Source organism: Crassostrea angulata, chromosome 6 (genome assembly GCF_025612915.1).
Source record: "Crassostrea angulata isolate pt1a10 chromosome 6, ASM2561291v2, whole genome shotgun sequence".
NCBI lineage: Eukaryota > Metazoa > Mollusca > Bivalvia > Ostreida > Ostreidae > Magallana > Magallana angulata.
The window spans coordinates 47,257,516-47,285,105 of NC_069116.1; the positions used below are offsets into that span (position 1 = coordinate 47,257,516).

At 33.3% G+C, this 27,590-nt stretch overlaps 1 protein-coding gene across 8 annotated transcripts in view; it reads right to left on the reverse strand.

Moving 5' to 3' along the window:
- Window positions 1-27,590, reverse strand: part of LOC128190234 (double C2-like domain-containing protein beta) — a 32,013-nt gene that overhangs the window by 2,987 nt on the left and 1,436 nt on the right. For 2 of the 8 annotated variants that reach the window (XM_052862185.1, XM_052862190.1), the window contains exons 2-16: window positions 21,004-21,207; window positions 20,537-20,680; window positions 16,884-17,013; window positions 12,539-12,625; window positions 12,006-12,189; window positions 11,412-11,513; window positions 9,738-9,917; window positions 4,065-4,223; window positions 3,477-3,556; window positions 2,808-2,882; window positions 2,524-2,633; window positions 2,137-2,260; window positions 1,679-1,836; window positions 398-479; window positions 192-288 (exon numbers count right to left, since the gene is read on the reverse strand). In XM_052862185.1, coding sequence (XP_052718145.1) covers window positions 192-288; window positions 398-479; window positions 1,679-1,836; window positions 2,137-2,260; window positions 2,524-2,633; window positions 2,808-2,882; window positions 3,477-3,556; window positions 4,065-4,223; window positions 9,738-9,917; window positions 11,412-11,513; window positions 12,006-12,189; window positions 12,539-12,625; window positions 16,884-17,013; window positions 20,537-20,680; window positions 21,004-21,080 — 1,789 coding nt within the window. In that variant the 5' untranslated portion in view covers window positions 21,081-21,207. Of the gene's footprint in view, window positions 1-191; window positions 289-397; window positions 480-1,678; window positions 1,837-2,136; window positions 2,261-2,523; window positions 2,634-2,807; window positions 2,883-3,476; window positions 3,557-4,064; window positions 4,224-9,737; window positions 9,918-11,411; window positions 11,514-11,999; window positions 12,190-12,538; window positions 12,626-16,883; window positions 17,014-20,536; window positions 20,681-21,003; window positions 21,208-23,023; window positions 23,341-23,560; window positions 24,092-27,590 lie in introns of those variants that run through there. The other 6 variants (XM_052862182.1, XM_052862187.1, XM_052862183.1 and 3 more) reach the window with 5 other exon arrangements.

Consider the following 27,590-nt stretch of genomic DNA (forward strand, 5'->3'; position numbering starts at 1 on the left):
CAACAATAAGATTAGCATATGCTTGAATATTGCGTGCAAATTAGAAAACCTCTAAAAGTAACAAAACTGTTATGATAGCAAGTAAATCTAAAAAAAAAGAAGAAAAAAGCAGATTTACATTTGGTAGTATTTTTGATATTATTTAACATGGCTTAAACAATCTCAGCAAAAGAAGAATATCCACTACTTACCGATGAAATCATTAGCTTTCCCAATATCCCTATCCCAAACAGTAATCTCCAGGGTTTTCTTGGCTAATTCATTATGCTTAATGTCATATATAAATTCCTGTCATAAGAAAATAAATATCCTTAATATCAAGTTCAAATTGGTACAAATAATTATAAAAATAAAATATTTTACATTTTGATACTGAATAAAAGCAAATTTCTCTTACCTCATTATACTCCGGATTAAGAGTTTTCTTTTTTATGGCAGTTTTGAACTTTGACCTTTTTTCTGGGTCAGGTTTTAAGTACCTGGGTAACAAGACAGAAGTTATTAAAATACCAGGAATGTACCAGTAAAACTAAAATATCAGGAATGTGTCAGTAAAACTAAATTCGTGACAATGCTGTGATTGCTCATAATTACTCTTATCCCTAACCCATCACCTTAGCTATTCCATGTACTGGTGCTGTTTGGCCATACAAAGAGATACAGTACCGATCAGACCCAACCTAACACCAGAGTAAACCCCAACTAAACCCCAGGTTTACATTCTAGGTTTACATTCTGGGTTTACTTCTGGTTTACTTTTTGAAAATTTGGGTCCACTCAGGGGGGTTTACTTTTGGTTTACTCGGGGTTTACTCGAGAGTTGCTTTTGGGGTCAACTGTACGCACTGAAGTGTGAAGCAGACCTGTATTTTATCTTACCATTTTACAGCCTGTAATTCCTCCCCCTTGTATATTCCGAATACACATGTATAGCATCTGCTTTCAGGGGTATAATTCTGATCAGGGTTTACTCTTTGTGTCCACTCTGGGTTTATTTTGGGTTTACAGTAAACCCAGAGTATTAAACCCAGAGAGTAAACCCAGGGTTAAGTTGGGATTTACTTTTTGTTAGGTTGGGTCTGATTGGTACTGTATTTCATGGGGGTTATTTGTACCATTTATACAACTAATAAAGTTACATGTATCTTATACTTTCTTTTGTTTATTTCAAAATTAACAAAATGAGTTTTGGGGGGTTTTTTTTGCAATTTTTTGATTCAATACAGCTGTTCAAATGGCACACATTAGCCAACAAATAATAACAGATTATTAAAAAAAATAAATGGATATACATATTAATATATTACAGTGTAATAAAATTTTGAGGAAGTAAGTTTTTGCATTAATACTTAGGAACGAACTAACCTATATATATTTATAAATGTACAACAAAAATAGTACTTTGAATATTGTTTTTTCATTTTCACACGATTCTTGAAAATATTGCAGATTCCCAATAAAACTGGAAGAATTAATATCCACATACATTAACAAAAAGAAACATCTGCAGATTTTATAATCTTGCTAAAAAACGTTTTATTTTTCTGACAGTTGTAAACAATATAAAATTAACAACGAAAGTTTGGTGCTCGTTATTCTATATTTTTCCAATTTAATACAAAACAGTGGCATAGCAGAATGAGGTCCACCCGTAAAATAAGGAAGCTATATAACTTACAATTTGACATAGGGGTCTGAGTATCCATTGGAGTCGCAGGCTGCTAGCTCCACACAGCGGACCACGTTCACAACCAGGCACTGCTTTGCTGTCGAGTACTTCAGCCCCAGGAGGATCTTACCCCTGTCATGTGACAAAAGATCATCGTCCTTGTCCGTCTAAATGTAATAAAAAAGCCACATCAGAACTGATATATTATAAACCACGTAATACATGCCTTATATTTCATTCACAAATGCTGATGAACAACGAAACTGTAATAATTAATTTTTATTAGCAAGTAGTAATTCTGTTAAATTTCCTTATAAACAGATATAAACAATTGGTTTGTGGAGATAAATATTGGCGAGCAAAAAATGCTCGAAAATCATACCGATATTAATTATAGCTGTTTACAGTAATGAACCTAGGTCCTGAACTTTGGGGTCATTTCAAATGAAAATAAGTCCAAAACTCACAGGAATTGCCTTCTCCAGGCATACATTAAAATGTTTGGTTTGATGGGGCTGTAATGCTTTGAGTGGCACTCTTGTCTCTCCAATAAAATCAAAACCAAATGCATCCTCATCCAATACAGCTAATCTACAAGATTAAGAAACGAAAGTCCTTATCCAAGAATTTTTGAATAAATTCACTATCTTTGTTAAAAATTAAGCCAGATTTGGCAATACATGTATTTGATATTCTTAAAAGAAACCTATAAATACAACAATTCAATAGTTTACAGTTTAAGAATCAAATAATTTCACAGACATGCTTTACCTTATGAAAAATAGATGATTTCATGATTTCACAGACATGCTTTAACTAATGAAATAATAGATGATTTCACAGACAGGCTTTACCTGAGAGTTTTTTTGTACATGTCATCCTCTGTGATTCCATAGTATGTTAGTGTCTCGTTCCAGTCCGGATTCAGCGTCTTGTGGATTGTCTTAGTTCTCAGTTTGTTGGACTACAAGCAAAAAAATAAATAAATAGAAAATACTAAATGATATGCAATTTTATGAACAAGCTGAGCACATGCAATATCAAATTGTACTTTCTTTTTTCCTTTAAAATTCATCAGTATAACGGCCTGTGGAAAATTCATGAATTAGAGCCAGTAAGATTTGGGTTATTTACACACCTTGCTGGCTCCAGGAAGAAGATGAAGTTTGACGTAAGGATCCGATAGACCATTGGAATCCATAGCCTTGAGACCCTGCAAATCAAAATTAGGTACTAGTGCATTAATACAATACACTTTTAATAATCTAAACTGTCTAGGTAATTAAACTAATAAGTATAATTTCTCCTATTTCTGTTTTTTTTTCAGTTTTAAATGTTATCACTGACAATATTTTGTGAAGGCAGATACAGATTTGATAAAATTGTTATTCCTCTATTTTTTTTTTCAACTAGTGGTGTGCTACATTCTTGAATCAAAAGAAAATATTCATCATAAGTTTTTCAGCCAAAAACTATAATCGTTATTTTTGAAAAGGGAAACAACTCAATTTCATTCTTAATGTTGGAAAATAGAGTTACCCCCCTTTTAATATCTTTTCAATCAAATTAATCAATTGCAGCAGAAATTGACAAAATGTTTCCAGATAACTAGTTTCACTATACTTTACTACTATTCCAAACTGAGTAGTTGCATATCCCTTAAATTGGCAAATGACAATTAATATAAGGCCCAGTTTTCAGTCTTTTTTTTTTATCCAAGGGCAACTTAAATTAGCCTAAGAAAACCTGATAATGGAGGACAAAGCCTATAATGAACTTTGTCAGAATACTGATCTTAGAGACTTACCCTTGCTCTGACTATGGAACAGTGAAGTGCATTATTTGCTGCATCATACAGAAGAGACATTTCTAATGACCCAAGAGAACCTGAAACATAGAGTCATTAAAAGTGCATTAAAAAATACAATAATTAAAAATGCATCATCTGAGTACATAATGCATGTATGTCTGTCTAGATCTACCTATAAGTACATATCTATGATGGATAATTATGTCAGCGTACTCAAAGTAACAGATTTTAAAATGTAAGACATTCCCCAAATACACAATAGTCTGTATATATACACTCTCCTTTAAATGATATAATATGGTCAATATTTCGGTGAACACAGAGCCATAAGATTCCATATTGAGGTAATATTGACCTACATTAAGGTTTTTTCTCACAAGATGCATCAGCATTTGAAGATCTTAAGGCTATATAAGGTGCTTGAGATATAACATATATATGGATAATAAGGTAGTGGACAATATTGAAGAAAAATCCATAGCATTTCAATTTATACAGCACATATGTACCATACTATAAAATGGCACACCCGTTGAAAAATTGTTCAACTTTCCCAAAGTACAAATCACAAAGATTAATTCCTACCATTTGTTGGACTTTCAGGGGAAGACAGGTTGTCTTCATGCTCCGAGTGGGGGTGGTTTTTTCCATATTTGGTAAAAGCATCATCAATGTCCGCCTCATCTGCCAATTTGCTTGGGGGACAGGGATCATGTGACCCATTGGTAGCATGGTGGATTGTACCTACAATTTGGGAAAAGACTCATTATAAGTTCACATACAGGCTCCTTTTAAAAAATAAATTATGTTATGAATTGAAGTTGATTCTCTCCTTTTATTTTTTTTGTCCCATTAAAATATCTTTTTAAACTTTAAAAATATTTTATATGATTGAAAAAAATTTGCATTAAAAAATCAGATTTTGCTTTTTTTAAGTTCATCTCAAAGTAGGAAAAAAAACCATGGAATTAAAGGCATGGGACTGAAACCAGCACATGTATTTTGAAACTCTACATATTTTTACTAACTGTGGAAACATTTCAGTATACATAAGGATCAATATTTGAGTAGTAAAATAATTTCAGATTCATAGGGTATAATATATTTGCATTACTGCACAGTCACAGTTAGAATTCATGTCCACATAATCCATTAACATTATAGATCCAGCAATGATTTTATAGTACATACATGTATATATGTATATATTTCAAAAAAAATCCCTTAGCCTCTTTCTGAGTTGTTTCTACCATTTAAAAAGCTGGGAAATGCAATATTTTATGACATACTATGTGTGAAAATTCATAATAGAAGAAATGTTAACAACCTTTGAGAATTGGGTTTTTTCAATAAAAGAATATTTCTCTGTTAAGAACTTTTCTTATTATGTTACATTTTCCTAGCTTTTGCTAGTAACAGTATAAAATAAAAAATTAGCTGACGTATTACAGCTGTACCTACACTATAGCTATTGATACAAATCTTAGAAAAAGTGTGTCACTGATATTTCACCTAGATCTACAGGTAGCATAAACTTTAAGTAGGAGTGATATATCAATGGAATGTTCAATATTCAGTGAGGTATAAACATCTTTATGAAATTTACATGTATTCCTAAAATCCTAAAATCTAAATGCATTAAAAAGACACGCAGCAGAACAAAATTTCACGGATATTAGCTTTGAACTAGAAAAATTGATCATTAATTTGTTATATTAAGAATTGTCTCTCTTTTCAGAAGTTCATTGTACTCTAAGTAGATCCGATGCATGATAAATGGAGCTTTCTCACTCTACATAAGCACCAGACTCTCAACAGATTTCCTGTAAATGACGGAGGATAACGAAGCAAGAGGACATATATTTATATAAGGAAAGCTGGCTTGATTAATGGGGCTCTGTCTCTCCAATCAATAATGTCTGCTCCTTAATAGTGCACTACCAGTGGGATAATAGCAAGGATGGGTGTTGTTAATCAAGTTAATGTTTTTCAGAATTTATGTTTTGATGACCAGTATACTTTAAAATAAACAACTAAGCTCTAGAGAAATAAAACCAGTTACTATACAGCCAGGTTAGCTAAGGTCATATTGCAAACCATAGTTTCTTGGCTTGCAACAAACAAAATTTATCAGTAAAAGGATCCACTTAGTTCTGTCTCTGGAGATCTGACAGTAAATATGCCATTATATGCTACACTTATGCATAATAAATTCCTTTTTCTCTAACTTCTGTCATTGATTTTCGGTGACTGTTGATAAAAAAGTCTGCTAGCTGTTTTGATTCTTCTGTCGTCTGTTTTAAATGGAGTTCAATATTCTCTACAGAAAAATGCCTTTACTCTATTTAATCATTTTCAATACCTGTATTTAATGCACATTTTCCATCTGTAAAATATGACATATAACTTTGAAGAGTTGATGGAAACTAGTGACAATTATTTCTCATAAAAAACATTATCTAGCTAATCCACATCTGACTTCTGCTGAATAGGGAGACAATTGATTTTTGATCCATTTCAAACTCTGTTATGATTTTAAAAAAGATTTATTCAACAAAACAAATGTACAAAAAAACATTGTAGTTTATATATATGTATATATACACTGTACATGTATATATATTACAAACCTACAGCGCGATTGTCACTACATTAAACAAACATTGTATATAGAACACTATACAGCATTATATACCTGACAAATGAAACACAATATCAGAAGCATTACCTTGTAATGCGCTTACAGTAACAATGCTACAAAAAAAATACTAGTCCATCATTGCACCGATGATTAACTTTGCACTATGTCCCTTGCGAGTCGTTGCACTTGGCGTTTCAATCATTTTGCTACACTCTTTGACATCTAAACATTTCCTCAGAGACAATTAAACAGATTAGTAGCATTACAACATAACTGGGTTAGTAGGATGACGACACAATATGTCATTCCTTGTCAATATTTAACACACTTTCAACTTTAATGCAAAATTTATGATTTGATCCTGCAATTCTGTGAGCACAATGATTCAGCCCATGGGGTCATTTATGCAATTACGCAATTTTTGTTGGTAGCTTGATAGGATTTGCAAATATAGTGTCACAGACAAAGTGGAGTAAAAGTCTAAGTGAAAGCAATTAAATGAAGGCTTTCCAGAAAAAAAATTCAAAGAGTCTATAATGTGCTTAAATAAACTTATTTATAAAACATCAAATGAAATAAAATTGCAAATAAAAAATGTAGCAACCTGTAAAAATACAAGTATTCATATACCATTTAAAAAGGTGCAAATATTTGCTTGCATAATATTATACGTGCTCTAAGTAGTTAGTACGATTCATGTTTATCCTCCACAAAGTGTTTTCGTGTTTTTATCTATGAATATTTTCAAATTAAGTTTCTTTGAACTACGGATAAGAAATTTTGAAAAATGTTATTAACCAAATTTCTAAACATTGCATGAGAAAATGCAAATTACCAATGTGTTTTTGCCAATTGCAAAGCATGCTGTAAGAGGGAGGGACACACATTTGGCATAAATTTACAAAAATTTTAAAAATGCTTGGGATTATGGGTAAAATTGTAAACTTGCAAAACATGAGGATTTAATATATATGACTGTGCAGAGACTAAAAAACAGAACAGAAAGTAAATGAAACGAAAATAAGTATAACATGATTGTGACAGTGATGATACAGCTACAGAACACTGACTAGAACTAGCACAACAGACAGACACACCGACTATCTCCATACACTACCTCAGGCTTGACAAGACCACAGGTGCCGGGAGCAAAATATACAAAACTTCAGTCCTTGTTTCAGTATATCATACACTAAAACTCTATCCATTATGATAGCACACTTTTCATACTATCAAAATCTGTATACACTATAACTCTTATCATTATGATGGCAAACTTATTACACTATTAAAATGTGCATACTTTTATGTGCAATATGATCAAAGATATGATTGCATCATAGAATTACCATTAAAGGAATTTTGGTAATGATGAACACATAAATCATTTATCACAAGAAATTTGAATAATTATAAATCATTCATCAATAGTCAGCTTTTTTTTTTTCCTCCACTGGATTTCAGATTTATCTTAACAACAGACCATGACAGATAACGAGAATAGCAGTCAAAATTGGATCAGGAAAAAAAACACAGCAAAGATTAAGATGTCCAACAGGTAAGAAGGTCAGGTCACCATCACGGTGAAGCTTGGGTCAATGATATCGGTAACGATTGTCCCGAGCAGGCTGGTTCTGGGGATTAGAAGAGTGGTGATGTCGTGGAGTGGAGGAAACGCCTGAGAAAGCAATAAAATACAAGACAGCTTTTAAGACACCAACCACCATGGGGTACAATAGGAGGGGATTACTGGGTGAAAATGGGTAAACATGAAGCAATTAGCAATTTTATAGATGGATGTATTTTTATTGAAAAGATATTATAATGCAGTGCAATTTCTTACTTAATGTTTCTTGTTCATACTGCGGTAGGATATGAAAGGTACAAATTGTATACCAATACTTGTTGCATAACTCTTCATTGCATGTATATTCATCATGAATTTCTTGTCAATGAGGTATTAGATGTGTACAAAGAAAATTTTAAGCAAAAAGAGTTCCTACAAGTCTGTCCAGTTCAAACCTATATTTGACTGATCTTTAACATTAAGATCTGACGGGATTTGCTTATTTTTGGCATTTAGTATGAACAATACCAAGACCCATTTATCATCAATCCTGTTTCCATTGAATATCAATTAGACCATAAAAGTGAATGGATAAAATAATTTATGCAAACATCATTGACGACTTTCTTGTTGGAAACCCATAACCAGTTGCACACAAGTTAAGCAACAACAAGCTAACTTGATGACCTCTAAAATTCTTTAGTTTCGAATAACTATCAGATTTTTGTTTGTTTCTTGAGAGAAATCTCTCCAATCCCTGTGCAAAATGCCTTTATACACTCACAAACAGTGGAATGTTTTTGGAAAGTGAATTTTAAGTTGATGCCGAAAAGTTTTATTTTTTTCAATGATTGGCTAAATTAAATATATGGTATGTTTCTTAAACAAGAGAAAATTCAGTAATTTAATTCATCCACAGTCAGTATGAGTTTGCAGTCTAACCATGGGTCTCTGATTATTAACTTGATTCATTTGGCAAGTAAAAAAAACTCTGGAGTACACAATGCACTCATGTGTAAACCTTTCCTCTTTCCTGATTGATAACTGTACCTAGTACTTTCTGTACAGACAAATTCATTAGACTTATCTTAAACTAATCAGTGCATTAATGATTTACTCCTAATAAACAGTTTACTAGTGCTGAGAATATACTGGTAAACAGTTTAAATAATTATTTCATATTGCAACAATACAGTTCATTTATCTATATATCAAGAATCAATGAAAACCTTTAAAACTATCTGCACTTCATATTTCTCTGTTTTGTACATATACTAAATGATATATTTGCCTTCTATTCCCCCCCCCCCCCCCCCCCCCCCCCCCCCCCCCAATTTTCAGCATTTTAATAGATCTGCATTTTATTTAAAATTCCGCTGCCTGTCTATGTACAAAATGATGTGCTTGTATCTTATGCTGTTGAGATTCAAATAAATCACCTTGACCTAGTATTGGTTGTCTGTTGACCTTGGCTAAAAGTAACAGACAATCAATTCCATCCCCAAGGAATCCTGATAACAATAGTTATATAAACATTATTGATTTTTCTCCAAGGAATACACTTCAGATGAATGCAGTTCTCTCTGATGTGTATACATCATTTCACAAGATAAACAATATTTGCATGATATTGTGTTATTTGACCCATGTTTTTGGATTGACCTACACTGCGTTATTATTGTTCTACTTTCACAGATATCATTGATCACTAGGAAAAGATAATTTAAGAACAGTTCATGTCTGTTGTAAAGTTCGTTTATTATTTCTTCCTATTAAAGTTGAAAAAAAGGATAAAAGTCAAAGCAGATTCTACAAGTATTTTAAAAAAATCAGTTAAAAAAATGCTCCTAACCCAAGTAATGCTGCAATAAAGCACAAAGCAGGTGATTGAAAACATGTTCAAGATTAAGATGAATTAGGAAACTTTTTCCAACAGTCTTTGTAAGACAGAGTATTTAGGCTACAGGAATAATTCTGAATGGGTTAAAGCTACTGAAAGGAGGAATAAAACTGATAAGTAGAGATCATAGTATGGACTATCAAAGCTTACCGCCGCCGAGACTCTCATTGTCTGTGTCGTCATGAACGTCATCGCCGCGGCTACTCTCTGTGGCACTCAGCTGACCGCCGTAGTAGTTGCTACTAGTGATACTTGAGCGCGGCTCCTTGTTGACATGGTTACCGTAATACTGACCACTGGCGGAGCTCGTTACACTTATGTTGTCACTTTCTATATACAAACCAATTATAGAATTAAAGTTTTTATATTAACATTAAGTACAATTAACATGTGCAATTTAAATTGATTGTACAGGCAGGTAGTCTAGAATTAAATGATCATTATGAATGGCATGCTGGTAGCAATAATATTTGGATAAAGAGATTTATAACAATAGTGTGTATCATTTCTATTGATTTTAAGTTTGGCCGAAAAATACAGAGCTTCAGAAATATTGTCATATATAGGAAGAAAGAGAACATGACTGCAGAGTAAAAACAAATTCAGTGTAATCATTGATAGAGACTACTCTAATTACGATTCTTGCAAAATTTAATAAAACTAAAGTTTCCATGCTACAGAAAAAAATCCCAAAAAGTTTTTAGTTTAAAGGTATATGTTACTGGCACACAACAAATTTGACCTTCATAAAAAAAAATCATGTGCCAAAAGTATATCATGTCTACAAACATGCCACTCAACATGATATGAAATAAAATTGTAAACAAAATGAGATACAGAAGAAATTGCATAGAATATAAAAATCTACTACATGTATCTACAATCTAATTGGTAACCTGGAGAATCTCATTTGATTGGGTTTGTACAACTAACTAAGCAATTCAGGATCAGTTTATAATCAAGTGTCACACAAATAGAACTTTGTTAATGCTTGAGATCTACAAAAATATTCTCTGTGACCTAACCCCACCACTAGAAGTCCACAGAGATAAATTCTCTGTGACCTAACCCCACCATTAGAAGTCTACAGAGATAAATTCTCTGTGACCTAACCCCACCATTAGAAGTCTACAGAGATAAATTCTCTGTGACCTAACCCCACCATTAGAAGTCTACAGAGATATATTCTCTGTGAGCTAACCCCACCACTAGAAGTCCACAGAGATATATTCTCTGTGAGCTAACCCCAACCACCTCTAGAGATCTGCCACAATACATTTTCTGTGACCTAACCCCATCACGACTAGAGATTTGCTAAGATACATTCTCTGTGCGCTAACCCCACAACCACTTAGGTTCACCGAGAAACATTCAGATGCATTCTCTATGAGCCAACACCACCACTTCTGTGGTCTACTAAGATACATTCTCTGTGAGCTAATCCCACCATCAAAAAATATGCTAAGATACATTCTCTTGTAACATTGCCCCACCACCCCTAGATATCTGATGAGATTCATACTCTGCAATTTACTACATGTAATACCCTAACACCTTAAGAGATCACTGAGATAACTTCTTTGTGATCTCAACCCATCATTAACAGAGATTATTTGAGATATATAGTTTCTGATCTCCCCATTACCCTACAACCACCACCACTACTGAGATACATTCTCTCTTATCAAGCCCCACCACCACTAGAGATCTGCTGAGATACCCTCTACATGACCTAACCACCACCACTTAATTCACTGAGATACATATTTGTGATCTACCATTACCCCACCACCACCAATACCATCACCGAGATTCTCCACTCACCTCCAGAGTCACCTGAGTGTTTGACGGTCTTTCTCTTCCCAATGCTCACTTCATCGTCTGAACTACTAGAAGATTCCTGTTCACTGCTTTCTCCATAGCTTGCTATAATCAGATCAGTTCATAAGCAATTAAAAGAATGAATCAGAGGCAGATAACGGAGTGAACGCACAATTTTAATTATTAACTCAAAATCTTTTTTCATGATATTTTTTTCTAGCTTCTAGCTGACCTTTATAACAGTGACAGATCTTATTTGCTTAGAATTATGCTGCAGAAGATACTGTGGTTTGTACAATTTTAATGTGGTGTGTGAAAAAATTGCTTTCGCACTTGGACACAGTAAAAAGCTATGGAGAGCCCTAAAATCTCAATAATGAGTTTTCCATTCTCCCATACTTCAGCCCTCATAAACCCTTTCATTTAAACAATTTGGAGAGCACAGAATGTATGGCCCTGTCGTCACTAAGTTTCCTCAAGTTAATACTAAGCCTCAAGTCAATTTCTTTTGAGAATTTGATTTGAGGATGGTGTTGAGTGATTGTAAATATTTTGGTGACTGTAGGGCTAGGAATACATGTAATTGCTTACACTGACCATGACTGGCCCTCCCTCTACTCCATGTGTTGTAACCTCTGACTGACCCCGGTCGTGACCTCATTGAACCCCGCATCTCCTTGTGACCTTTTTGACCTGCGAGTTTTGAAGTTTCCAGCTTCTTTTCCGGCAGTACATATTTTGGTATTCCTTTGAAAAACCAAGCCCCTGATCTTTTCCAAACCTGTTTGAGAAAATGTTAAAGACTTAATAAAAAAGCTCTACTTCTGCTTAATACATTGTAGTGCAAAACAAAGTCATGGCTAAAAGCTTGTTAGATGCAATGACTCTACATTTTTCTCTTGTAAAAAAACACCAGTGAAAGTAATAAAATTGAGATGTCCCAAAAAAAGATAAAAGAACACACAATGGCCATAACAGTGACAAAAATATGTCTATTTGATTACGATAGCTTTTAAAGATTGGACATTAATCAAAGAGCATATGCGTCGCCCAATTGTTACCATGGTAATATAAACTGTAAAAGAAACAGAACTTTAATGTAGGGGACAATAGAGACAAGATTTAATTACCTCTCGATACTCGCTGCAGATCTTACATAACCATAACTGTTGTTTATTGCTGTTAAATGTGTCTATTCCACATTTTGTACAAACAGCCTGAAAAAAAATTTTACCAAATTAGTTTTTAATTATCTGAATTTCTCTCATCTCTTGGTCGATATATATCTTTCTCTGAGAAACTGTGGAAAATTTAATTAATAAACATGATAAAAAATCTCTGAGTCAGTATTTGATCTACAATCATGGAGTATTTGATTTTTCTATGCCTTGATTTTAAACCATTAAATCAATGCATATCATTCATGTGTAGTGTTTATCATAACATTCTTTGGTATTTCAAAAACCATGATACAGTACATAAACGGATCAGATAAAACTCAAAAGTTTGTCACTCTCTTTGTGTCAGAATTAATTCTCACTTCATCAGAAATCCTGTGTATTCATTAGCAACTCCAATTCCTAATCAAATATCATGCATTTAGATGTACCAATTGTTTACTCTGCAGGTAAATATTTTGCAATGAATATGTGGTATCCATGATGACATCTATGGACTTAATTTCTTTTCACCATAAAAGTCGATTAATATCCTGTTGGCTGCTATTATACAGGGTTTTATGTATTGATGTAAAATTTGAAACAGGAGCCAGTGCACTTCTAATATTCATATTAATTTCATACAAAAACAAATTACACCCGCACAATCATGATGATACATAAATTTCAAGGCTTAAGAATTTGAATAAATACAGGTACGTAAAAGGTTATACCAGTACACTGTATCAAAATGATTTTTTTAAAGTCTTGCTTCTCTGGTTAGAAAGGTCAAAGATCTGTTTATTCCCTCCCCCTCAAAAAAAAATATTGAAATGATTTTAATTTTTCTATTCTCTTGCCAAAAGTAATGATTTTCCTTGTGCACACATAAACAGAACTACATCGTATCTTAGTTCAAAATCCCCAAACAAATCTATTATAAACAAAGGAAATTTAGCTTTTTCAAATACTCCAGAAGAGCCTTTAAATAATATTTATTTGACAAAAATTTTAAATATTTGTTTTAGTAACACAAACATGACTCTAGATTTTTAAATCATCAAGTTGGGTTATCTATATACAGTCAGTCTCAGTTAGAGCAACCCCACTTATAATGGAATAACACTTACAGCGAAGTTAGGGTTAAATTATGTAAATAACAAATCATTGATCATCCCTAGCTTTAGGCATGTTTTACTTTATACCGTGGAATCATCAATATTCGTGGGGGACCAATGTATGTGGCATTTGTGGATAACCCTCGCCCACGAATTTACACCCCCACGAACATATATGCAAGCATGTGTTCAATATTTATTTCCAAAATAGAACTTGATACTGACTAAATTAGGTCCCCACAAACCAGAATCCTATCCTCTACATTTAAACATAGGTAATCACAGATTACAAAGCTCACCGAGACGAGACATCACCCTTATGAGACTTCACCTTTATGAGACCACCTTTATCATATTAAATGAAAATCATACTTTATGATCTTGGATATTCATGGATTCTGTTTTGACACAATATCGTATATCATCTGTTAAAAAATTGTATGTTAATCATATGTTCATATGTTAATCAATACAATAATATAAAATTAAATATTGCATCCTATCATATTTACAACATATATCATATAATACAATAAAATACCATAATAAACAATGATGAGATATGATATTGTAACGTATGGTATGACATTGTATTGCGTTATACGTTATTGTATTTGATCACATAATACAAGATCATAATATATAAAAACAATATATAATTATTTTACAAAATCATATTACATAAAACATCATAACATTGAAACATATGATAATATATTGTATTATATAGTATGATATTGTATGATACTGTATCATTTTTGAAACATATGGTATTGTATCATATGATACAATATAATTTGATACATCATTGTATCATATCAAATGATACAATATTATGTGATAAAGTAAAATATATAATACAACATTATATTATACACATTGTATCATTTGATACAACAATATATTTTACAATATCATACAACACAATTTCATGTGATGTGATAATATATCATATTATAAACCAAAATCATATTATACAATATCGTATGATACGACATTATATAATATTACAGTATCATATTATACAATTTCATGTGATATAATTCTTTGTTATACTTTCATGTTAAATACTGAAATCTGATTGGTTAAGACGCAGTTAATAATATTTACTATTACCCTCAGCGTTAGCAACGCACTTGGCAACGGGTAACATTAAAAAATGTTACATGCGCGAAAATTATGCGCGTACGGTTCGCTGTAGAATTCACGTTATTCCTATATAAAAGCAGTAAAATTTTCTTAAAAATTTTAAAAAAGACATTCAGTATAACAAAATAAATAGTGCCTGTTTGGGAGGATAACAGTTGAAATTGACACCCCTCGAAAACCATTGTCAACCTCCGCTTCGCGTCGGTTGACAATGGTTTTCTCGGGGTGTCAATTTCAACTGTTACCCTCCCAAACAGGCACTATTTATATAATACTACAGAAACTAATATCATATTATACAATATCATATGATACAAAATTATAGAATATACAATATTGTATCATAGGATACAATATTTTATTTTGCAATATCTTATGTAATAGTATCATGTGTTAAATAATAAATTAATAATACAATATAATATCATACAATATTGTATCATAATATACAATACTATACATAACGATATCATGTTACAATGTCATAACATAAAATATCAAAAAAATTGATACAATATCATATCATATCATATAACTTTTTATAATATTACATATGATATTATATTGTATTATATTAAACAATATTGTTTCATACCATACAATACTATATCATAGGAATCATGTTATGTCATTTATCAACAAACACATCTATCTATCGAGCAGGTTTGAGTGAGGAGATTTCTTTAGCATCCTTGATAATGGAGATCAGGCTCTGCATCTGAAGCAACCTCTGCGTTTCATTTATAATATAGTTAAATCAACTATGCAAGCTATCATCTATAAAAATGTGACCTGTTCCAAAAAAACTAAACCTCATCCAGCATCCGAAACCTATGGCTCAATTTCAGCATTCAAGCCTGTCAGGTGCATCAGTATACATTAGACGCACCATCCATTCAAGTTTGGTGAAATTAGGACCTGTAATAACTAAGATATATTTTTTAGCATCCTTGATAATGGAGATCAAGCTCTGCATCTGAAGCTTCCTCTGTGATTCATTCATACAGTTTAATCAACTATGCAAGTTTGAAATAGTACTATTATCTATTAAACATGTGACCTGTTCCAAAAAAATTAACCATATCCAGCATCTGAAACCTATGGCTCAGACTCAGCATTCAAGCCTGTCAGGTGCATCAGTATCATAAGACGCACCATCCATGGAAGTCTGGTGAAGTTAGGACAAGTAATAACTAAGATATAATCATCAGAGGGCACCTGTTTCAAAAACTTTAACCAGCTCTAAAACCTTAACCTCCTCCAGCATCCGATACCTATGGCTCAGATTCAGCATTCAAGCCTGTCTGGTGCATCAGTATCATAAGACGCACCATCCATGGAAGTCTGGTGAAGTTAGTACAATTTGTAACTAAGATATAATCATCAGAAGGCACCTGCAACAAAAACTTTAACCAGCTCTAAAAACCTTAACCTCCTTCAGCATCTGTAGCCTATAGCTCAGATTCAGCACCCAAGCCTGTCTGGTGCATCAGTATCATAAGACACACCATCAATGCAAGTTTGGTGAAGTACGGACCTGCAGTAACTTAGATATTGCTATCACAGGGCACCTGCAACAAAAACTTTAACCAGCTCCAAAAACCTTAACCTCCTCCAGCATCCGAAACCTATAGCTCAGATTCAGCACTCAAGCCTGTCTGGTGCTTCAATTTCATAAGACACACCATCCATGCAAGTTTGGTGAAGTACGGACCTGCAGTAACTTAGATATTGCTTTCAAAGGGCACCTGCAACAAAAACTTTAACCTGCTCCAACAGCCTTAACCTCCTCCAGCATCTGAAATTTAGGACTCAGATTCAGCATCCAAGTCTTTCAAGTCCATAAGTAGGTCCAGATGCATCATCCATGCAAGTTTGGTGAAGATAGGACAAGTAATAGCTTAGATACAGGACCTGCAACAAAAACTTTAACCAGGTCCGGACGCCGACGCCGAGGGTATAGCATAAGCTCCCCCTGACTTCGTCTCGGTGAGCTAAAAATGGTTCAACAGTAGTTGGATTTTTTTTTCCAAAACTGAAAATATATTTACATTCTTGCAGTCATCACAGTGGGTGGGACTGGCTCCCAGCAGCCCAAACTCATCCCCACACAGGATGCACTGGGTCTGGCCATTACCCATTGCATTCTTCTTCATGTTTTCTAGTTTCTCCACCAAACGTCTAAAAAACAAAATGTTTCATTGCAATAATTCAGATATTTCTGTTTTGATTTGTCCAATAACCATAATTTCTTAGATTTTTCTTGTACAAGAAAATCTGTTTATTTTGCATCATAGAATGGAATTTTGTGGAAACAAAAGGTATAAAAAATCTAATTTAGCAGACAACTTGCCCATTCATCATTAAATTGTTCTCTTCAAATAGAAATTGGTGTACCAGTAATTAATCAATATAAACTTATTGTGTTGCATATATATGCAGGGATAAAATAAGCCTTCTAGCACACTGAAGAGACTGGTGCACTGCCGAAAACTTCAATGAAAAATGAATATGTAATTTAATTATAAAGCCATTAAAGTTTTCTTAAGCTAAGAACAAGGTAAAAATATGTGGTATGGCTTTGCTGTATCAATTGTAAATTGATATTGCTGTCTGATATTTCTTTGCTGTATCAATTGTAAATTGATATTGCTGTCTGATACTTCTTAATATCCATATAATAGCGTTTTTAACAAATTGGATTAATTTTCTACCTGCAAAATGACAAAGCTTTATCGATGAAGATGATCAAGATAGGGTCAAACAAGAACCATTAGTGAAAATGAAAACCGTTGCCACCAGCCAAGTTATTGCTTTCCTTCTAAACAATTAATAGGTGGATTCGGTTGAAATAAGAAGCTATTAGTAAGGATTTATTCCGTGTTATCACACTTTTTTCATAAAGTGTATGGCTGACTCGTCAGACATAAGCAATATTCATGCCTTGAGATACGAATAAATATCAATTTTTAAAGGAAAAAAATCCATAGCAGCCCAGAATTCTCTTATGCAAAACTAGATATCCACGTTCTCCCAGTCATATAAATCCATACAGATCTGCCTGTCTTCTCTCTTTTTTTTTTGGTCTCGTATTCGCTGTCAAGAAGATGCAACCTAAATCAATGCACACTTTAAAGGATTGTGTGAACCACGAAGGATTTTATTTACTCAGCCATATTCATGCAAATGACAGAACTCATTTAGATCAATTCTGAACGATAAAGTTTTTGACCAAGGTCTAGAAAAATTCAATAGTTGTAAATGAAATTGATGACAATTGATGAAGCACCTTGCATTACTTTCTGTCACGTGCTGTGATAGATTGGAGAAGTAGCTAACTGGCTGGAACTTTATCAAGTTCCAAAGCATTGGAAACAAATCAATTTTGACACAATTTGATAAAATAAGAGAGATAAATGATGAACAAGGCGTATATCAGTCATATTACTGGTAACTGTTAAAACAGATGGCAGCACAGTAACCTGAATAACAGTTCACCAATGTATTTTGACAGAAACAGATGATTTAGACCAACTTATAATTGTGCTTAGCAATTTACCCTCTTTGAAAATGACATATCATCAAAAAACAAATTTTGTAGATAAGTAAATGGTAAATTGAGTTTGAAAAATCTTTAAAAATGAAAAATACACTTTCCATCCTGAACAGTTTGCACAGGTGCTGCTCTTACAACAAATGGATCAGTGATTGTGAACTATCTCAGGCCCATCATTCAGACATAGTGGGGGACTTATATACACAGTATACATAATTTTCATTCAATGCTTCCCTTCCATTTTGCATGGTACTGAAGTGGTACAAATGTTGCATACAAATAGTCACCAGTTATGACAAAAATCAAACCACTTTGTAAATGCATTGATGGCTTACATGCATGTGTTCACTTGATTACATAACATAAATACACCACAGACCACATATGTTGGCTTGTCATTGTCATTGATTGGTAAATAAGTGCATCCACAATCAAACGTAGGAGGTGTGAAGCAGCTGGCAGATCAATCAGTGAGAGTGGACGGCATTACCTGGAGTGCACTGATCCAGCATCCAAAAGATGGCATTACCTGGAGTAAAACTTCGGCATCCAATGGATGGCATTACCTGGAGTAAGAGTCCAGCATCCAATGGATGGCATTACCTGGAGTAAAACTTCAGCATCCAATGGATGGCATTACCTAGAGTGGGAGTCCAGCATACAATGGATGGCATTACCTGGAGTGGGAGTCCAGCATCCAATGGACAGCATTACCTGGAGTGAGATTCCAGTATTGAATAGACAGCATTACCTGCAATTCAGCATCCAATGGACAGCATTACCTGCAATTCATCATCCAATGGACAGCATTACCTGCAATTCAGCATCCAATGGATGGCATTACCTGGAGTGTGAGTCCAGCATCCAACTATTACTTCATCGGCCTTACCTGACAGCTCACTCTGCCATCCTTAACACCCTTCAAGTACAATCAACAGGTCTTAATGATCAGGAAATCTGTCATAAAAAGGTGCGAGATCTCTCTGAATTCTACGTATAATAGCATTGACAAACAAGTACTAGTACCTGAGACCAATGCATCCCTTAAATACTGACTAATCTCACTTTAAAGTGAGAAAACATTCAATGTGGTCATTAGCAGTATTTAAAATGTGGGCACAGAATGTTTAATACAAGTGATAAATTTATTGTTTTTCATTCTCTCTCTCCTCTCTCCTCTCTCTCTCTCTCTCTCTCTCTCTCTCTCTCTCTCTCTCTCTCTCTCTCTCTCATATTACTGCTGAAACATTCTGTTCCTGATTAGAGTCTGATGTACAACTATGCAGACTGAATCTTAATCCCAATACACTGGAAGTTCTCTTGCTTTACATATAGACAAGCATTTGTAACCACATGGGACGAATGTACATAGAGGGTAAAACTCGAAGGAATTTAGATATATAGCTTGGATTTTTTTTTATCATCATGTCCAAATTACAGAAAGAATATATTAGTATCCAGGAGTGAAATGAATAACTGAATAACTTTGATTAATACAGTTGCCTTTAGTACTGATGTTCAGAAGGGGAACCAAATTAAAACAGAAACTACAATCACGTAAAACCTTCATCTCCCTGTTAAGCAACCTGGGTGCTTAGAAAATTGATAATGGGGACATTTGTTTGCTATTCGTGTTGAAATCTAACATAATCTGAAACTTTATGACTTGAGGATACAATAATGAAATAAAATCAAAGATTTTTATCCTTTCCTAATAAACAACTCTATTGATGCAATATCTAATGATATATTTTGAAATGTGTCAGAAAAGAGTGAGGAATTTTTAAGGTGAAACCAAAGACTTCCTGGCAATAGATGGCTGTAACAGAGACAATGATGAGCGGGTACAAGTTGTACACATTGGAAAAAATAGCCCAACACAAGACATGGTGGAAGTTTCAGTGGCCTATACTACTCCCTGGGGTAAAAGACTTGAGCAAGAAAGCATGAAATCATTAAAAGGATCGAGGCCTTTATTCTCTGACAATTGCAAAATGCTTAGGAAAACCCTTCAAGGGACAGGGGTCCTTCTAAAAAATTATCGTCAAATATACAAATTTAAAAGAAAAAGCATTCATTACTTTAGTTAACATATATTTTTCTCCTTATGCCTAAAAACTGATGGGTTTGATCAAGGGAGATAATTACCCTATCCTCTCCTGCTCTACTTGGTCTAAGTAGTCGGCTTTGGCGATGACGTTCATTATGTGCTCCTGTTCCTCCATGCTCAGCTGGTCCCCTTTGTGGAATGTTGACAATTTGTTGGTGTGTACAGACCATCCCGTCCCTAGTCTGTCAAAAATTTCAGGAGTTAGAACAATAAATTAGTTTTTGTAATACCGATTGGTTCATTTATATGTCCCATTATTTATTTTCCCACCTTTAAATAACTCAGACTTGGCATATAAAAATTTAAAATTCAAATTACAAATCATCTCCTTGAACTAATTGGGGAGAATCTTGCAATACTCTTTTTGTGTTCAATCTACCTATTAATGTACATGTACATGATATGTATAAGCAGTAAAATATTATACATGCATTTACAATTTCAATCACTTTTCATAAGGTACTTTGTTGTGAAACCAAATAATGGCAACTGTGTATATACATACTTTGCTCTGAGGGCCAAATGCCTGTCGTTTGGACACACCCATCTATCCATGGCTCCCGAGCCAGTGATTTCTCCCATAGATGTCCCCCGAACAGCTATACACTCCCCACTCCACTAGATCCTCGCCACAGGATCTCTGCTTCAGCTTACATGGTCTCCAACCGTCGGCCTTCCAAGGGGCTAATGAATAAATCTATTGGAAAACCTGCAAGACAGCATCCGAGGTCTGCATTAGAATTGACGAAGGAATGAACATCAATAGCTGACCAATGGCATTGTAAAGGTCTTCACAATTAACTCTGAGCAAGTCAGACAGAAAATTTTCTAGCGTTATTGTCACTTCAAGTGAAATAAGAACCCAATCTCTCTTTGTAGTCGGGGAAAAAACCACTCAATTACTAAAAGCTGTAAAAATCCCAGGCTGACAAAACTTTTTTCCTCCTACTGTTGAATTGATGCATTGGTATTAAATGGCAGGATTCAGTGAAACTCATACTATTAACTGACAGATCTACATCAGTATAATATCTTTGTCTCTATTTGGTATCTTACGTAATTCTTCTCTATTTAGTCGTTAGTATTGCAACTAATGGTTTTCCTAATATTGATCTTAATGTCATCTGGATGTCCAATTCCATCAATGGATGCATGTAAATATTTCCAGACAGCTAATGTTCAAAATTACTCCTCCAATAGTTTAATTTACAAACAAATTTAGTATACGTATCAAATGAATTAATAAGACTTGTTTTAAGACTCAGGAATATCTTTTCAGATCTTCATACTCGGCATACATGGTAGTTTATCCAACAAAGAAAACAGCAACCATATATTAATGGACTAAGTGTAATGTTTATTCTTGGGTTTGGTCTTTTAAGGGGGAACTTTTGACTTATGCCAATTCTACTAATTAAGAAATTTAGAAATTTGGGTATTTTAAATTTACATTTTCATTTTGAGCAAGTTTCTAGATGAAGTATAAGAGTGATAAGAGTATTAGATTTCAATGCATTTTGATCATCTGTGCATGAAAATCTGATGTTGTGATATTCTGTTTACCTGGGAAGTTTCATTTTCATGATCAACAATCTAATGCAGAATGTGGCTTTGTGAGTCTTAAATAAACTTAAAATGATTATATTTCATGTGTTTATAATATCAAAACATGTTCCATGTCACAGCTGTATCAATGTCCATTATGAAGTAGTGCTATACTCATGCACTGAATTCTAAACATCATTGTACAATGTCAATCGTTGTAACCCAACATGAACAATCATCAGATTTTAGCAAAGATCATTATCTTGTATAGGATTAATACATATGTTATGATGTACACAAAAAGATACCAGTATATCATTCCACTCATAATATGAAATAATACAGAGAGGTACATTCATTTTTACGATTATCAGAATACTTTGTGACTGCACAATGGGAAAACACTATCATGTCAGAAAAACGAAAAAGCCCACCAACCAATTATTCTTCTGAAAGCTTCAATCTTTGTGCTACAACATGTACAATGAAACTTAACATTATACCGATCTCATCACATTTGTTGAGCCTTCTGCGACTTTTACAAATTAAAGCATCCCTACTATTATCAAGGATCTTGGTGGGGTTTGAAAATTCTATAAAATCAAATAAATCCTGATTCAAGAGTTAACAAATCTTGAGGACTAGTGAAATGTTTGTCACTGAATCATTGCCAAGTCTTATTTACTACAATAAAATATAGTATTTTTGAAGTTAATTTTTCACATACACAATTTAACATACATGTAATTATGCAAGTGATCTGTAAATATATATATATCAGGTAAAAAGACCACTCAGTGGTATGTGAATCTCTTGTAGAATCTCAAATCTAAAAGAGGTTGAAAAAATATTTTATTATTATAAATAATACAAAGATGATCACTCTACATAATTGTTACAGCTATGAAGACCCCGGCCCTGGCATAAAATATCAACTCTAAATTTTCAGTACAGTATTTAAATGTACCAAGACCTCTGACCTGTACGATTCTATTCCCAATTTGACCTCTGGTCAATATGTCGTGTATCCAACAACAGCTGTCTCACTCCTCCAGTCACAGCTGGAACTTTAATTCACTAAATGTTTACAAGCAAAGAGTGGAGGTCCCTCCCTCTGACAAACAGCTACACAATTCTGTACACTAGTCCTGACAATGTTGATCATGTACAGGGAGTGAAAGAGTAAACAGCTGTTATGTCCAAGAGCTATGATGTTTATCAGGTATAGTAAGACTTGCAAGTAGCGATAAATCCTTATATGGCCCTTGTTTCAAGATTACAGCTAGACCTTTAAATGTGAAATGACATCCACCTCTAATATTGGCATATTGAGTATACACCCATAAATTGCTGAATCTAAAATCAATTTCCATAAACTTACATCAGTATATAATGAAAAGTGATACATAAAAGAGGTTTTGAAGTAAACAGGATATTTTCACTACACTTTGAAATTTACTGGTTGAATGAATACAACAAACTGAAAGGTCCGGGTGTACGGAAAATGTCAAACTAACCTGAAATCTAGCTCCAGTAAGCACTCCAAGCAGATATAGGAATTTTTCATGAAAAACAAAACACACTTGGCTGTCACTGGAAACACAATCGGTGCTAAATACACAGAGAGTTAAATGACAAACAAGTCTAATCACAGCTGAACAAGGAGCCTGACAGATGTGAAGTTTAGGGAAGCTTCCGAATCAATAAACAGGACCAGTTACAACACACCAGGGCCTCTATATCAAGCCTGCAAAATCAATACACCCAATAAACCGCTTCCCATTTAGAAATATGGAATATGTTTAAAAACATATATATATACACCAAGAAGAAGTCACATGCTGGAAATCATGAAGCCCTGTTTTGACGTCATGAATAGAGGCTTTAGTGCATGTGTTAACCAGTTTGACATTCCATTTCCTTTCAGCATGTTCAGCGAACATGCAGGAAGGCAGATTTGAATTTCAAAAGAACTATAAGGTTGATTAATGATTTTTCAATATGCATGTCTAAATTTCTACTACTTAAGGACAAATTAGACTACCGAGTTAACATACGTTGCCATCAAAGCAATTTTTCGTTAATTAGGAAGACTTTTTGTCATTAATATGTGAAACATACACAAAACATGTAAAAAGCTAATGAATCATTCAACATTTTAATCAAGTTTTAGTGTTACACACAGCAACTAAAGTCCAGGTCATTGCATTAGTGGACTGTAAATAGCTTCCTCTTTGAGCATTATGGAGAAGGATAAATAATGGATTGAAATTTATCACACTAACTAAGTAATCATCTGGAGGAGTCGTATCAGTCCAAAACAAAATAGATTTCTGATGGCTCATATCATCTACCAATAATACAGATCAGGCTATCTACCGGTATTTTGATTTAAGGGAAAAACTTGATTCTTTTTCCTGCTTGTATATCAATATTCTATATCATTTTCTCTGCGTTCATCACCTTTAAAAATGAGTGATTTACCAGTACCGTGGTATCACATGCCAATATTGTATAAGAGTCTTTTAATATAATCATGATGTAAAGATTTACGCTGTTTCATAAACAGTTATAAGTTATTTTTACAAATATGTTATTAATCATTAAATTGTACGAAGGACCACAGTTCACAAAAATGTCCAGTCCTTTCGTTTAATTCTTGCTTGTCAAATAATATGAAGTGAATTCATCATTCAAATCATTCATTCAAATTTTTTTTAATTTTCACTTATCGTCAAACATGTTAAATACATGCTGCAATATGCATTCGCAAAAATATTGTACATCAACAAATGCACTGACGATCTCCTTATTTAGGCAACTCAATGAATAGGATAAAATCTTTGATGACTGTGCAAAAACTACGGTATATATATTATACTCTGTTGACCATGTTCCCTATTGTGTATGCATAGTGATAGACATATTTTACAACATCTTTTTGTAAAACAAGTCCCTATGTAGCCAGTAAGGCAGAGAAAGCAGGGATACAAATCAATCAACGTCAATGCTGGAGTCTATCATTATATGTCTGTGTATTGATTAAATTACACTGTCCCTCATGGTCTCTGTTCAAGAAGTATGCATGGAAAAGCAATTTCATTTCAAACTCTGAGCTAGCTATTATATTTTTTTTTAGACTTTATCTTTATTTTACAACCAATGTGTGAATAGTGCCTCATATAATACAAGATTTAGGGCTTTAAGCCAGAAAATGTTTCATTTTTTGTTTATTAAGATTTATAAAATAACTGTGCAGTATGATTTGAACAAGATCTGAATTTATGAATGTTTCAATACAAAAAGCCTTTCATAGCAGTTAATTAATGTAAAATGAAATACCCAAGTAGCTACCGTATATACTCGCTTATAAGTCGGTATTTTGGGAGTAGAAATTAGAATAAAAAGTAGGGGTCCGACTTATAGGCATGACATACAATCAGATAATTTTTCCACTGAGTAAAACTTCGTTTTTGGGTGCCATTTTGCTTCCAACTTTTGACTTGCGATCCCTTATACTTGACATGTTTATTTTTTAATTATTAAAAAGATAAACACTTAATAAATACATTGAAAGTTTCGACTGTATTTCTTTAAATATGAACAAGGTTTATTTGATAGTATTTTTTTTTTATTTAAACAGGCAATTATTTACGCATGAGGTGTTAATAGCTGTAGGTATAACTGTACTTAAAACAACACAAGCCAACACTGAGTTTAGGAGGCTAATTACCAACCCTAATCAGTCAGTAGGGGATAAAATCACTGTGATTTTATTTCCAGTAGCATTTAGAATAGTTTTTTAGCTATAATCAAGTAGTAATGAGTGTTTAAAAAATATAATGGCGTCCAAAATCGTAAGTTACAAACTTCAAGAAAGATAACTCTGTTTACAGAAAACTATTAAAAAACATGGCGTCTAAAAGCGATCTAGTGGGATTACAGAACAGCAATTTTTGTTTAATACTTAAAAATTAAACACAATAATAATTGCTGGTCTGTTTAAATAAAAAAAATAAAGATCGTTTTATAATTATTCATTATTAATTACACCTGAGGTGATAATAGCTATATTGGTGGCTGTAGGTGGCATGTCACCTAAAACAACACAAACACACCACTTTTAAAAGGGGCTATACCATCTTAATCGGTCAACAGGGGATTAAATCACTATCATTTTATTTTCAATAGTATTTTAAATATTTTTAAAAGCTTACACCAAGTTTTCATCAGGGTATCAATAAAAAAAAATGGCGTCCAAAATCGAAAGTTATTCATCCAGGATAGATGTCTTAACTGGACACAACACTTTTAAAATGCATTGCATCTAGAAGTGATAAGGTCAAACACCAATATTTTTTTATCTAGAATAAAGTCATGCTTGAAAAAAGGTGCTTATTTGATTGGCAATCTGTAGACTGATTATCCAGAAAAAATTACCCGACTTATAAGAGGGTCAATGGCAAAATCTTGAAAATAAACTTGAAAAATGGCAACCGACTTATAGGCGAACAATACTTATAGGCGAGTATATACGGTAGTTAACTGATGGGTAAAAACACCAGACACTAAGATTACATGTAGAACAAGTAAATTTAAATCAAGACATTGTTTCTTATCAATAATTGCCATATTTTTCACGTAATATATGAAATAACATAAAATGGTACATTGTATTTAATTTAACATCATGTTCATTTTAGAAGTATTGGTACTTAGAAATTTTAGGTCAAACTTAAATGGTACATGAACTTTTAAAAGTATTCATGTTTAAATATTTGCGAAGTGCTAAAGATATGCAATATCTTTAAAATCTCAACTGAATTTTTATCTAAGTTCTCTTTAATTTTGATCATACAAACATCATCAACTGATCAACATTCACCAAATCATTCATTAATTTTGCAAATGCAGTCTGTGTTTCTGTAAAAGATGCATAGAAAAACGTTTCATAAGTCCACCCTGCTTGCAGTGTATAAGAATGAGATCACATCTACAGTATTAACAAATGTGCATATTTTAAGAATATATGTTCGTTTGTCCTAAAATGTGTTCACCCTTGATGCGGTTAACACTTATTTTTTGTTTGACTTAAAATTTGTTCGCTATAAAACCTGTAAAACGCCTCCTCTAGCTTATCTGGTTTGAATATGCAGTTCAAAATATTTAAAGTCTACGAATTTGTATTGCAAGTGAGATGAAATAACCGGGATGAAAACATTGAAAAATTGTGCAAGGTATTCAGAGAGACAGAAAAAGAGGTCAACACCTTTCATTTTAAAAGTCCGTACGAAATCTCTTTTCCTTCCCGTAAATTTTTATCAAGTGAAAAACGATAATGTGTCAATGAAGATATCTTGGATATTTACACTTTTATCGATTTCAATGGAACTTCTTTCACAGGTATATGGATTTTCATTAAAAATAGTCCATAAATATGCTGCATAAATATCTTGGGACAGACTATACTGTACAGATAGGGCGTACAAACATGGTACCTGCACATACAGACTTAGAAAGAATAATCTTACCGTGACCAGGCTACGA